We start from the raw sequence: 14,107 nt of genomic DNA on the forward strand, positions 1-14,107 counted from the left end.
GCAACGTGCTATCAATAGAACACAATAAAAAAATACATGTCCAATCTGTTTCAGTTATATATTATACATTTGTCTGATTGCTGTTCAGAGATGTCAAGCTGACAATATTAAATGACCGCAGTTTTCATTGATATGAGCCAAGAAGATGCCTCATACTCTCTGGGAAATGACTAGCTATCCTATTTTATTATTCACAGTCAGTGACTTTTTTTTTTTTGAATAGGCCTGTCTTTGCTGAGTGTTCAGGGTTCTACCAGAGGGAATTTCTTATCTGGCCAGGCAGCATGTTTTTGAAACAATGACTTAGATAAAACCCAAATAACAACACTTTTGTCAGTTGAACAGCTATAAGTCTGTCATTAGTTAGGGGACTCTCCACATTGCAGCTGTCTGTATCTCCAAAACAAAGGTACGAAAGCAAATGCCAGTAATTCCTTGTAGTATGCGAGTGTCAAAGAAAATGGAAATATGACACCTTGTGTGAAAGACTATTACTTATTATGCCTTATTTGCACCATTGTTTTTGTCCCATGCCATTTGCTGATGCATTTATGATTGCTTTACCGTTGTCATATGCGCAGCGGTCTCCTGAAAGACGTGCCTGAAACGTGAGTGCAAGAAAATCGCATCCACCCAGCAGCTGAACAGAGGAAAAGTTAGCGGAGGGTGGGTGGTTGGGTTATAAATTGATGTGGAATATGAGCTCGGAGGAACAACGGGCTTAAAAGCCCCATCACAAGGTGTGCAAAAATCACAGTGGATTTAACACATGAAGAGCAACTTCTGTTTCATGCTCAAACAAAAACACTGGAGGCCCGGGCTTCACGGTGCAGTTGTGAATTATTCTGTTTTGTGAACAACAGCATTATTGCCTTTCCATCCGCGGTTGTTACGGCATGAAGAGAGGCGAGTTAAATGTGACAGAAAAGGGTACGGCGGGTGTGCTGTTTTGCAACGTCTCATCGATCCATTGCCGACCAGATTTGGCGCCAAAGCAACCTGTAAGCAGACGAGCCGAAATCCTTTGGATCTCCGTGGGGTAACGCTCACAGGGGGTTTCTGTGTCCAGATCTTTTTTTAACACTCAGTGAAGGAAAAGCACATATAGATTGTTTTAAATTGAACAGTGTTCTCCTTTAATCGGAGCAGCCAGCACCGCCTGATGAAAGCGCCTAAAATGTTTGTAGCTCTTTAAGCAACTTGACAGCAGTGCTTTTGGAGCAGCTGAGTGTTTAGTCGTGGGTGAGGAAGAAAGAGAGGGGTTATATCCTGCAACAAAGTGGCCTACGTGTGAACAAATTTCCTTGAAAATGATGCCGAGCAGTGGTTCCATTACTTGGGCGCTCACGTTATGACAAATAGAAAGGAAAACGGGAAAAAAAGAAGAAGGTTGAAGCAGTTGAAGACGCTTTGATTAACGCAGGGACAAAGTCTTTTAAGATATATTTGCATCCTGCATGCTTTGAGCTCATCGTCATTTGCTGGAGCTTCAAGGGCAATTCAAGATTTCTTCAATCCTGCATTTGCATTGGTGTAACTGTTCAGTTCTGAAAGATGAACAGCTTCTCAATAGAGAGCAAATTCAGCATGCGAAGGGAGGAAAAAAAAGAAAGAAGAAGCTTGTAACTAACCGAGCCTCTGCATAAAGAGTGGAGGATTTGGGGATTGAGAAAGAAGTAAACTTGATAGTGTGTGAAAGAGCTGAGGGGGGAAAAGAAAGTGAGAGAAGCAACAGACTCACTGACAGTGTTATGAGATGCTGTTTTGAGAAGAGGCATCCTGTTTCCTGTTGCAGTAATCACTTTACACCCTCAGAAGCTTCACTTGACCTTGGAGAAATTGTTCTTCCATCATGTGTAACCCCTTTCTCCACCAAGATATCTATGTAAAAAAATTCTTTCAGATTTCAAAGAGGCTTTTTTTTTGCCACAAACACCAGGAACGACATCTAATACGGATGTATTGAAATTGAAACTGTAAGTCTGTGGGGCAATTTTTTTTTTTTACATGTGAGGTTCACCACATGTTATTTAGCCTGCATGTTTTGCGAATAAAAATCAAAAGACAAATCAAAGCACTTTCTGTCTAACAGGAATTTCTTAGGGAAACTATCCAGACACATCCTAAATGTGTTTAATATTATCCTTTGGATCTGGTGAATGATTTCATATTGATCACTGTGGATTGGGTGCTTTTCTCCAGAGGGCCTATTACAGTGGAATTCAGAATCCCGAGGAAAGCTGTGGAGAAGGCTGCAGATGTGAACAAATTGTCTCCCTCTAGTGTCCTCTCCTCTGTGCTTCTTCTTCTTTGCTCGGCTTAAGTACCTCTCAGGCAGCAGGGAGAGGGCCAGACTGAAACATGCATAATTGACAGTCCTATTTCAGGAATTAGCCACCCACCAAACTCTAAACTACCTCTTTCATCTTGCCGGGAATAATTTGGCATCTTCTGAAGGTCCATTTCAGCTGGCTAGGATTAACCAGTGGTCCACTGATTGATTTAATGAGTAAAATTTCTGTTCTCCACATTGATTTGTATGTCTCTTCAAAGGTGGTTTGTGTGTAAACCCTGTCAACTGATCACGATTTGTGAGGATTACCGGGCTTGTGTCTCTTTGTTAGCACACAGAGAAAGTGTTAGAAGTCAGATCAGTAGGAAGGATGTTCTGGTGATGAGTGATTTCTCTCCCCCATTATGCCTTCTGTAACCACACAGATGAGTTAATTAAGCTGTGCCAGAGGCTACGCACTAGCATTCCAGGTAGATGGGCCACAGCGATATTCAGAGACATTGCATATAAAAAAAAAAGAACCTGTAATATTTACTTTGAAGTCTTTATGCATATAAGGCTGCCCTAATGCTAATTTGGCTGGCAAATTCTCAAAAAATACCCGCTTAGCACCTGCAGAACCTCAAAAGTCCACTGATTATTCCCTTGGAGGTTACAAAAACTGTTCTAACTGTGTGTGAACAGAAGATCCTCCAGTGCGTTTTCCCCCCAGAATCACCTCCATTAAAAGTGAGCTCCACGAAAGACAATTTGCATTTTTCTGACCCTAATAGCCCACCCTTTTGCAACTGGGTCTCTTTTTAGGCCGATCAGATTCCAACACAAGAGGATGATGACGACGTCATTTACCTGCTCCACTGGGCTGGGAGATAAGCTCATGCCCCTGCTGCTCCCTGGAATGTTCTGGCTGCTGTTTGTAGAGAGAGAGCTGTGTCTTACAGATGATGACAAATGGCATAAAAGCACCACAAGGAGCAATCCTATTACCTGTACAGTCAGCAGTAGGAAGAGAGGTGTGTGTGTTGGCCTTTTGGAGAAGAGATGGACCATCCCTGATTTCTCAGAAACCCATTGTGAAGCTGTTAACTTATGCTTTACTCAGCTGGAACCTGTTTTAAATCAAAGTTAATATTTCTAAATCTGTATGAGATATTTTTAACGGCATTTTCCTTTGCTAACGGACAACACGGGAAGCCTGTGGATGACTGGACTGATGGACTTCACCCATGTTTATCCACTTGTACTTTGTTTATGTGTGCCTAAAACATTTTTAGAAACCTCACAGAGCCTGAGAATGGTAACCAAGCCTCTCTGGCTAAGTGTTGCTCTCTGTCCTTCTGGCTCACTCTCCGTTTATTTAACCAGCCTTTTCACTCCTGTTTCCTTTTCGCATTCTTTCTTCTCTAACTGGCTGCCACCATATATTCTCTCAGTTGCCAACCACTTCCTATTCTGCAACCACTGACCTTAACACTGACCTTGCCTTGTCTGTGCCACTGAGATGAGAGAGAGAGATACCATATCCTTTGCTTCCCCCTCACTATGCTGCGAGGTTGAATTTTGCCTGTCTCATCAGTCTTCCGGCTGCTGGAGTACGCCTTGTTATTTCTTCCAGATTCCTACACATTTCGCTTTTCAGCTGATCAGACTGGAAAACATTGCTCTTGGCTCAAAGACATGCTGGGCCTTGGCATACACAGTAGACCCAAGCCGTCAATACAGATTAGCTTTATCAGATAAACTTTATCTGCTGCGTTTGAGCGTCCTTTGGTTGGGTACCAGCCTAATTCTGGGCTACGATTGATACCGCGACTCTAAGGAGATCAAAATTGGCAGCCATTGTTTTTGCCATAAGCAGCCTGCTGCTGGCTTTTCAAGGTGGATGATTCTGTGCATCACTGGTAACAAGCCTGTTTTTCTCTTTGTATTATTTGGTGATTAAACATGGCATTCTGGGTGGAACTTAGAGGTTAAAAGAGAACACTCCAAACAGTCTCCATTTCTGACCGATTCAAAAACTTGCTTGCACATAAAGCTCCCAGTTAAGCTCCAAATTCTGTCATGGTAGTATATCTATCTATCTATCTATCTATCTATCTATCTATCTATCTATCTATCTATCTATCTATCTATCTATCTATCTATCTATCTATCTATCTATCTATCTATCTATCTGTGTGTGTGTGTGTGTGTGTGTGTGTGTGTGTGTGTGTGTGTGTGTGTGTGTGTGTGTGTGTGTGTGTGTGTATTCTTTCTTTCTAAAGGTCCCTGAGAGCAGTCTTTGCCACTTGCAGGCCAGTGAAGGACACAATCCTTCTAAGAATAGTCTCTAACTACGTTTTGGCATAAACATTCATATATGTCGCTTCACCACAAGAGGGCGCTAAGAGCACATGACAATAAGAGCTCATGTCACTTTGACCTGATGCATAATGATAGTTCTGTTGATTGCAAGTTTCCTATTTTATGTGCGTGTGTGCTTGTGTGTGTGTGTGTGTTTCTTTTCTATAAGCAGTGTGTCTAAAAATCAAATAAACAGCAAGAAATCACCACCACCTACTCCGTGCCTGTGTGACCTCACTTACTTAAAGCACAGACTGTATTCATTTTTCAGTCTGGACTGGGAACAGCTAAAAGGCCCAGCTGCTTTCTCTGAGATTTTTTCTCCTTGAATCTCAGAAAAAGGTGGTTCAGTAACAAGCTAAATAAAAGAAACTCTTAGCTATGTTGGCTTTGTAACTTTCTATAACACAAGAAAATAGAGTTTTCCAGCAACAAAGACAAATGAAGTCAAAACTGTTTTTGTGCACTCACAGTGACTGCTTGCTATGTGATGTATTTCTAAAGCCTTTCTGTGAGGCCCTGTCTGAACCCATTCATATACATATAAAGCTGATATAAACTAATTGTATGGGAACACAAGAGGGCAGTACAATAAAGCACGCTGTGGAGTGAAGTCTCCGAGTGTGGCTGAAAGAAAGAAGCGAGCTCACTCAAAACAAGCCTGGGTGGTGAGATGAAGAGGGGAGGCAGGGCAGCAGTAAATGATGCTAGCCTTCTACACCTTGTCAGTTATTAGGAGAAGGCAGAGGAGAAATCTGACATTACTTTGTGAAGTCTACAGAGAAAATAATTGGCTAGAGCAGGCCAGCACACTGGCAGCTAAAGTACCTGGAAGGGATGTTTTAAAGTCCCACAGCTAAAGGGAGCCAGAAAGATAAAAAAAAAAAAAAAAGAAGAAGAAGAAAAAAAGAAGACATATAAACTCAAAATCAAAAATTCAGCTCACACTACATCCACACTATGGATTTTTGTGTTCCAGCTTTATAAAGCAGGGCTGCAGTGTAAGATGAGTTAATATTTCACACGGGCACAAGTGAAAATAAACTGAAGACAAGAATGGAAAAGAGAGCTCTTTCTGAACCTCGAATCATGCTCTCTGATAATCAGCCCACAAACCACCAGCTTCCTTCTATATTTGGTTTTAAGCGGTAAATGCAATCATTTGTTTCTGAGCTCTTATGTATATATATATAAGTCTTATATATATATAAGGCTGGGGTCATCAATTGAAATGTGTGAAGCCTCCAAAAATAGGTTTATGTAACAATCAATACATGTATGCATAAAATGTATCTTTTTTTTTTTCTTTTCTTTTTTTTTTACAAAAAAGCATTTTTTTATTCCCCGATTGCTTATGCCACAAAAACTTTTGGGGACCAGGACGATGACATTTGTAAATGTTATTACTGGTCACAAACTCTTACTTTGAAACTAACAATATAACATTTTTAATCTTTGTGGCATAAGACTTAACAAACAGTAACATAAACTGCATTACATAGTGTTATATAGGCTAGTTTTGGCTGAGCCACATCAAATATCTCTTCTTAGTATTTTATGTGGATTTTTCTGTGAAATTAAAAAAGGATTCACACAAGAGAATACAGACTATTTGCCTTTACTTCACCTTGTTTTTAGAAGGTAAGCTGTTCAGGTTCTTGGCCTCTCATTGCATCAGGTGTTTATCATTGACTGTGCTGGTGGAAACACAACACCATATTGTCACCTGTTCACGAGGCTCGCGCCTTCGTTTGCCACTCACCGCCAGAGAGGAGCTCTTCTTTGTCTGACCCAGATGTTCCCATATGTGAGATTGTCCTCACTTGTCTTGCACCCATTGATAAAGGTCATACGAATCACCTGAACCTCTGGGATAGTGTCTGTTCTACGATATATTTTCTTTTTCAGTTTACCCCCTTTTTTCCAAGTAAAGGAAGAAAAGCGATTGGACAGTACCCAGCAGAAAACACTCTGTGTGTGTTCTGATTCGTGATTAACTGTGAGACAAGGCAAGTACACTTAAAAACAAGAGAATAAAATCCAGCCACTGGAGATGCAGCTTGGCCGCTCACTTCCTTCATTTGCCTATTATAGAGCAAGTGTGTAGAAACAAGCCAAGATTAAGCTCAGCATTAATTTGCCGTTTGTTTGGCCTCTCCCCCTAACACTTAATCACTGAACACTTTAAATTAGAACAACTGTCTTCCAGGGTAGGATAAAGCAAAGAAAAGAAGAGGAGGTGGTGAGTGGTGAAATGAAAACAATTATCAGAAGGTGTAAATAGCCAACATTTTATTTAACATTACAGAAAACACTTTGAAGCAGCACCCAGCAATAAACTAATTCCTGACATTAGTTCTTCTCCAGTTTATCAAAAGCAGATTTCTGTGGTGCTTTTCTCCCTCTGTTGGCAGCTTTAAGGTCTAGATGCAAAAGCGTTACTAAAATTGTAAAAGAAAAAACCCAAAAAAACCTGCAGGCTGCTACATCATTGGCGTTTAATGCAGTCGAGATTTGAATATCACGAAAGTGTCTGCGCTTTAATGCTCTGCGGCAAGACACAAGTAAGTTAGCATTCCTGCGACGTTCAGTCAGCATGCAGATAATTTTCACGAGCGTCACTGAATCATGAAGGACACTTAAGTCTGAGATGTGATCAAAATGCAGAAGCAGCGCCAAGCATTTGGACTTTGTTAAACTGTAGTGACGCAACAATGTCCATTTGTCTGCCCTCTGCTCCAAAGAGTCTCTGTTCTCTCCTGTTATGTGCGTGTCCCCGACATTTCGATCACACATCCTGACCCCTGTATGAAACGAGCAGGCCAGACATCAAGGACAGCTACAGTGAGAGCGGAAACAGTTAACAGGATGAAATGTTGCACAAAGTCAAAGCAAAAATACACATCTAGAGTGAAACTGGTGAAACAAATAGGGAAACAATAAAAAAATGTTAAAAAAATAAAACATTTAAAACTCTAAATTGGGGACATTAGTGTGTACTGAAGTGCACCTTGGACAGCCTGGAAATAGACTGTTGCTGCCCATGAAGCACCAGGCACTCAGTTACATAACAGACTGGTACCTGGATGTATAGTGCCATCATGTGCTCTGCTAGATTCATTACAATCTTAAAAAGACATTCAAAGCAGGGCTTGTAAAAATGTTAGAAAAGTTGTTTGTTTTTGCACATGTAATTCTAAAAGTGTCAGTACACCCAGCTCAAGCCTGTCATTGAAATTAAAGCTGTAAAGCTGGTAATATATATATGCAAGGTTTGCAGCGCAGCAGCAGTATTCAGTTTTGTGTCTGTTCTACTTGTTTGTGCTATAAACTGGTGTTGGGCCTTTTCATTCGTCTTTCAATGGACTTGAATCAGAATGAGAGACAGGAGCGCTGAGCTATGAAGGAATAAATCCCAGGAACAGGAAACAAGAGCAGGGCTACTGTTAGGGATACCACCTGGAAAGGATGGATTCTGCCTCCTCACACTTCTGGTGCGAAGTGTGGTTGTCTTCTTTGTTTGGATGGACAGACTATCTGTGGTAAAAAATTGATCTGTGGCAGATGTCGTGTTATCTTCATCGGTCATTTCTGTAAGGAGACTTGTGTCTGTGGTTGAGGTTTGCTTTGTTGCAGAGACATGAAGAGAATCAGAGCTAACACTTGCAGACATGTGATCAATAGTTAGGTGTGTGCCTGTGGTTTTGTACTTCAGGGTGGCCATGCTGATGCTGGGTGTGGCTGTGAAAGTGTGGTGTTTTGTGTCCCATGTCTCTCTTGGGGCAACAGGAGTGTTCAGCGAGGTAGAAACAGACAGATACCACCAGCCGGTGACACTAGCTTTGGGGGTCATAGAGGTCAGATCCTTGGCGCTGGCAGCCAATGGGGGTAAGTTGTAGGAGGCATAATGCCACCCTCCCGTCCTGCCAGGGCGCACCCCTCCACAGACGGGCTGAGTGTGGCATGGGCAGCCCAGGACACGTGCGGGGGTACGCTGAGTCCAGGAGAGCAAGTAACTGATGTCGGCGTAAAGGTGGCAAGCCCAAGGATTGTTTCCCAAAGCAATGACTTTGAGCGATGTCATTTTGTCCAAGACTCCAAGAGGCATTGCAGAGAAGCGGTTAGCATGCAGGTAGAAGTAAGTTAGTCTGGGGAGCCGATCTAAAGATCCGGGAAGTACTTTTACTAGCCAGTTGTGGGACAGGTCAAGAATCTCCAGGCGTACGGGTAGGTTGGTGGGCAAAGTCCAGAAGTGATTGTGGCTGAGGTTGAGCGTGCACAAACTGCTCAGCGTGTTGTTGATAAAGGTGGCTCTCTCCATTTTGTTGTCGGAGAGGTCAAGCAGCTGCAGGTTCCACTGGTAAACCGTGTCATTCTTGTCCAACAACTGAATGCGGTTGGAGGAGGCATAAATCCGCCAGAGGGAACGAGGTAGGTTTGCGGGCAGTCGGCTCAGCCGATTGTGAGACAAATCTAGAACGCGGAGATGGGTGTAAGCGGTAAGTTGGTCATCCAGGCTGTGGAATCGATTGTGGGACAGGTTAAGGGAGCGCAGGTTGTACTGTAAGTTGTTGGGCAGACTTCTTAGACCCCTCGAGGAGCAGTCTACCTCCCTGTGGCTGCGACTGCAGGAGCACACGGAGGGACACACAGCCAGAATTCGCAACCCAAGCCATAACACGAGCACGAGCTCCAGAAGAGAAAGCTTCCACCTACAAGAAAGACAGCAAACCAGTGTTATTTGTACACAGCATCATTTTCAGAAGGCACACTGAAAGCGAGGCCTGCAGGGTGTGAAAATAGTGAACAAAGGATACAAACATTTGCTGCCTGCAGGAGAAGCATTTCAAACTATACAGGCTGGTTCTTTCTCACTTTCTCTCCACAAACATACACACATCTCTCACACATGTGCACAGACAGGTAGCTTAATGTTTCCTGTGCATCACTACATTGTTTGCAGGTACACACATTAACGTCACATACCAAACTGACTCCCCCAATTATGCAGCCATGTCTTTAGAGATTCTGTAGCAGTATCCTTTATATGCAACATTAGGAAAGTGCTTAATTGTGTCCTTTTGTAGAACTGATAAGCGCTTGATCTGAACTCAAGGAGGATATTTCTAATCTATTGAAGAAAATCATCCATCACAAAAGGATGAGAAATCCCTGCTGTCATTTTCCCTGGCATCAGTTTGCGTGTTCAGTCATCAGCGCTTGTCAGTAAAGTCACTCCCATGCTCTCAGAGGAGGAGAACTAGCTCAGTAGATGGGTTTTTATTAATGACTCCACAGAGAGCTCATGCATCAGCCGGTCCGAAGGCAGGCGAAGACACAGTCGCGAGCTGCTTGCTGTTGAAACTGCAGTATCTTTGAGCCGAGGGTGTGGCAGAACGTGTGAGTAAAAAGAGTGATTAAATTTGTTCAGAACTCACCTTCTCATTTTATCATTCCACTCACTTTTCTCTGCTCCTTCTCGCTGTCCAGCCCCCTCTTTCCCCTGTCCTTTTCTGCTTTTGATCCCAGGACCAGCTGGTGTTCTGCTGAAGGTGTTTTTTTTTTCACCCTTTTCCGCTCATAGAATTGACCTCTGCCTACTCGACCATTTTTTTTTTGTATCTTTTTTTCTCAGGCTGCCTTCACTTCTTTGCAGTTTGGTCCTTGGCTGCTCCTTGAAAAGCTGAGAGTTTACTACCGGCTCTTATGGATCTTTTGGGGTTGGCGTGATCACACACTGCAAGCTCTGGATTTACTCTGTGCAGTGGAAGTAAAAGGGGAGGGCTGGGGTGCTTGTGAGTGGGTAAGGTGGGGGTTGAGGGGGTGCATTAGGATGGAGGTAAGGAGAAATGTAGCGGATAATGAAGGGATCTCTGCATAAAAAGGACTACAAAGGAAACCACTTGGTCCCTTCCAAACCTGGCAGCTCTCAAGATTTCCCTCTGCATTTTAAAACGACAGCTGCTGCTGTGCTCGGATTTCAGCCCTGTTTGTATTTAAATAGGATCGACTGTTATCAGTTATCTCACATAATCTACACCCCCTCTTAAAGCCTCCTTTTGCAAATGTAATGATGTGCTTCAATTGGGTCTTATTTTCCTCGTAAATGTTGGAGGCTGCCACAAAAGAGCACCATGATTTATTGCAGAGCACTCTCCCTCTGCTGCAGCTTCCTACCTGTCATCAGCAATACAGGCAACTCTCCGTTCTGCACTGCATTGCTGTATTGCTACCACAAAATTAGACTTGGTCCAAAGAGACAGTTAATCAGTGTTTCAACTTTTCAAGTGCGACAAATTTGACAAAAATTATTTTTGCACAAAGACAGCTCACATTTCTGACTGCAGAACCCTGGCAGCAGTTAATTGAAATCTTCTTTTTTAAAACTATTGTCTCAGCTCAGTGGTCACCTTAACCAAAAACACATTTCAGCAAAGTGCTTGTTACTTCCTCCCCACCTTTTCTTTTCTGTACTTTCTTTTCTGGGTTTAGCAGCTTGCTGAGATGAGGTTAAGTTACATGTATCCTGTAACTGGCCCTTACAAGAAGCTTCACGATCACTCCACATCTGTCTACCACCACCCTTAGCGTGCTATAAAACTGCTTTCAGCTCGTGCAGTGTTGCCAAATACTGCAGCAGTAGCAGGAAAGAAAAAAAAAGAACACCCAATAACCCAAATTTGACTTTGTATACCTGCTGCACCATACAGGCAGTAAAGAGTTGCTGAAATTATTTACTCATTATTTCATTAATGTACATGCATCACCTAGAGCCATGCTTTTATTTCTCTCTTTTACTTTTTATCTCTTCTACTTTTGCATTCAGTGCCAGTGGTATAAATGCGCTACCCAGCTCAGCAGAGAACAAACTATTCAGAACTGCTAAAGAAAGGTGCACATTCATCATGACGTCACCTGCAAGTGGATAAACAAAGTTCTGCACATGACAGCGGAAACAACCCCGTATTGGTTTTTTGGAAAAGTTTTCTGCGTGTGTGTGTGTGTGTGTGTGTCTGTGCTTCTATGTATGTCTTTTGTCAGCTCTGGCTGAGGTGAAAGAGAGCATTCTTTTAGAGTTGAGTGGCACTGCCTGGAGGACGCACATTCTCTGCTTGCTAATCAAGCAGACCGCTTACACACACACACACGAATGCCAGCTCGTTACACAGCTGAAGGGCCAGTGATGACTCTGAATGATGGATCTCTGTTGTGCTGGTTGCGTGATTGTCAAATTAGAGTAAGAGAGGAAAAACACAAACACACAAGGTGAGCTGGGGGGAAAGAAACAAAAAGCTTATTCTAATGTTAAAATATTTTAATTTTCACACACAAGAATTGGAAGCAACATCACTCTATTGTTTTCCCAGTAATAAAATGGTTGACAAACTTAGAATACACACAGCTGGTTGATTATCAAATTGAAATCTGTCTGGAGAAAAAAATTACAGTTAAAGGATTTAAAGCCAAAGTGAAATAAGGGCAGCTATACACAAAACTCCACATCACATCCTTTGGCAAAGAAAACAAAATGTTCATATATTAAGCTTCTTATATAAGAAGAGTGATGTAGGCTGTATAAGAACACAAATAGGGGGAATTATTTCATGAGCTACTCATAGTACGAAACACACAGTGTAAGATCCATAAAACCCGAGTATTTAGAAGTGGTGGGAATCTTAGGAATGAGATAGGAATCTTCTATTTCTTTTCTGCATCACCTTCCTCTTTGCCCTCAGAGGAGGCTGCTTCCACAGCTTGGCTGAGCTGGGCTTCGGTGGCCGCCTGTGGGTTGGGGGAGGGTGAATCTTCAGCTGCAGTTACAGGTGTAGCTGAAGCCTCCTCGCTGTTGGCTGCATCTCCCACCGCCTTCTCCTCTGGTGTTTTCTCATCCTCCTTTACCTTCTCACTGTCTTCCTTGATGGTGCCGTTATTTGTCTCCCCTTGTGCTGGAGTTACCTCAGCCATTAACATGGTGGTCTCTTTGGCTGCTCTCTCAGAGTCAGGCTTGCTTTTGGCCTTATTCTCAGTCCCCATCCAGTACTCGTTGTTGCTGACAGGTTCGCCATCGGTTCTCAGACGTCTCTTCAACTTGCACACCTTGCACAGCAGTATCAGTGTCAATATCATAAAAAGAACGCAGTTTAATAACAGTACGCCAGACAGTATGTACAGATCACGGCATTCAGCTTTGAATTTTTGAAAAACACTATGGGTGGTTGTTGGTGTCTTCACAGTGGTGGTGGTGGTGGTGGTGGTGATGCTGGTAGTGGAGGCAGAGCTGATGGCAGGCTGAGATACACTTTCAGCCTTGCTTCTGGAACCAGGGGAGGTTGCTGTTGATAAACGATACGTGGATTGATTGCCATTAGATCCAAGGGTGGGTTGAGTCATTCTGTTAGCATCACTTTGCCCTGGGATAAACAGCAATACACCCAGGATGAGCAGGCCGTTCATGTTTGTATCTGTGAAGACATGGCAAAGCAACATGGTTTAAAATCCATCTATTGCAGTAATGTCAGAACAGGAACAGGAAAGAGACTAGTACAATTACAAGGGACATGTGCTGTCCTTTGCATTTTCTAATATTCTATACATAGACTCCAGAACATTTTAGATGTAATTATTACAGTTTTTATTCCTCTAATACATCCTAGTGTATATGACAGCTCCTGTTTTAAAAACTAATCACAGAGCATTGTTGTTTCTCAAGCTGTTCAGGACCATATAGAATAATTTGTCCCATCTTCATCAGCTTTATTGGCTTTATGGCTCTTTATGTAAATGTTGATGCTAACTATTTCAGAGTACTTCTCCTTTAGCTGTCAGCTGCGGTATCATAGTTTCTGTAATTTCTCAGTGTGTTTGATTTCCAAAAATACCCCCCCCCCCCCAAAAAAAAAACAAAACCCAAACAAACAAAAAACAAAAAAATAAATTAAAGGTACAAAAGCACACTAATAATAACGATTATTACTAATAATTACCTCTTGTTTTTTTTCGCATTTAATAGAAGTCAGTGACAGTGTCATTGTGAGTCTACTGGGGATTTCTTTTTAAATTCCAAAGTGTGGGTCCCAATCAGTTGCATAGAGTATTAGTGAGCTGTATTAAAATGGAAGGGATCGTTGTCGTATACTTTTGTCAGGCGCCCTGACCATCCCAGCCTTACCCCAACACCTATAATGAGTTCTGTAGTGATCTATGTAAATACAGCTTTCATAAATCAACTACAAATTCATAGTTTTGAACTTCATTAAACTCAAACTTCATCACTTCATCCTTACATCTGTGGAGTTGGACAATTTTTTTAAAAAGTGTGCATAATCCTGTTTAATATACACAATCGTATTTATACTGGTGGTACGCACCATTAACACTGGCTAACACTTCAAGATGAAAACTAACACTTTAGATTTGATTTAATCAAATACGACATCCCATTCTGTTTTGTTATAAAAACTAAAGCTGAAA

The 14,107-nt window shown here is 42.2% G+C and overlaps 2 protein-coding genes across 9 annotated transcripts in view; both read right to left on the bottom strand.

Annotated features, from left to right (window-relative positions):
• Window positions 1-6,906: 6,906 nt before the first annotated feature.
• Window positions 6,907-10,550, bottom strand: LOC113030681 (oligodendrocyte-myelin glycoprotein-like). The gene is made up of 2 exons (XM_026182337.2): window positions 10,075-10,550; window positions 6,907-9,348 (listed from the first exon to the last, which is right to left on the bottom strand). Exons 1-2 carry the CDS (start codon window positions 10,080-10,082, stop codon window positions 7,995-7,997), a joined length of 1,362 nt encoding a protein of 453 aa, XP_026038122.1. The 5' UTR covers window positions 10,083-10,550; the 3' UTR covers window positions 6,907-7,994.
• A 1,386-nt stretch (window positions 10,551-11,936) lies between these two features.
• ksr1a (kinase suppressor of ras 1a) overlaps window positions 11,937-14,107 on the bottom strand; it is a 40,680-nt gene continuing 38,509 nt past the window's right edge. For all 8 annotated transcript variants that reach the window (XM_026182059.2, XM_080306997.1, XM_026182057.2 and 5 more), the window contains one exon: window positions 11,937-13,098. The gene's annotated coding sequence lies outside the window, so the exon portion shown is untranslated. The remainder of the gene's footprint in view (window positions 13,099-14,107) is intronic.

The sequence above is a fragment of the Astatotilapia calliptera genome, chromosome 10 (assembly GCF_964374335.1).
Source record: "Astatotilapia calliptera chromosome 10, fAstCal68.1, whole genome shotgun sequence".
Lineage (NCBI taxonomy): Eukaryota > Metazoa > Chordata > Actinopteri > Cichliformes > Cichlidae > Astatotilapia > Astatotilapia calliptera.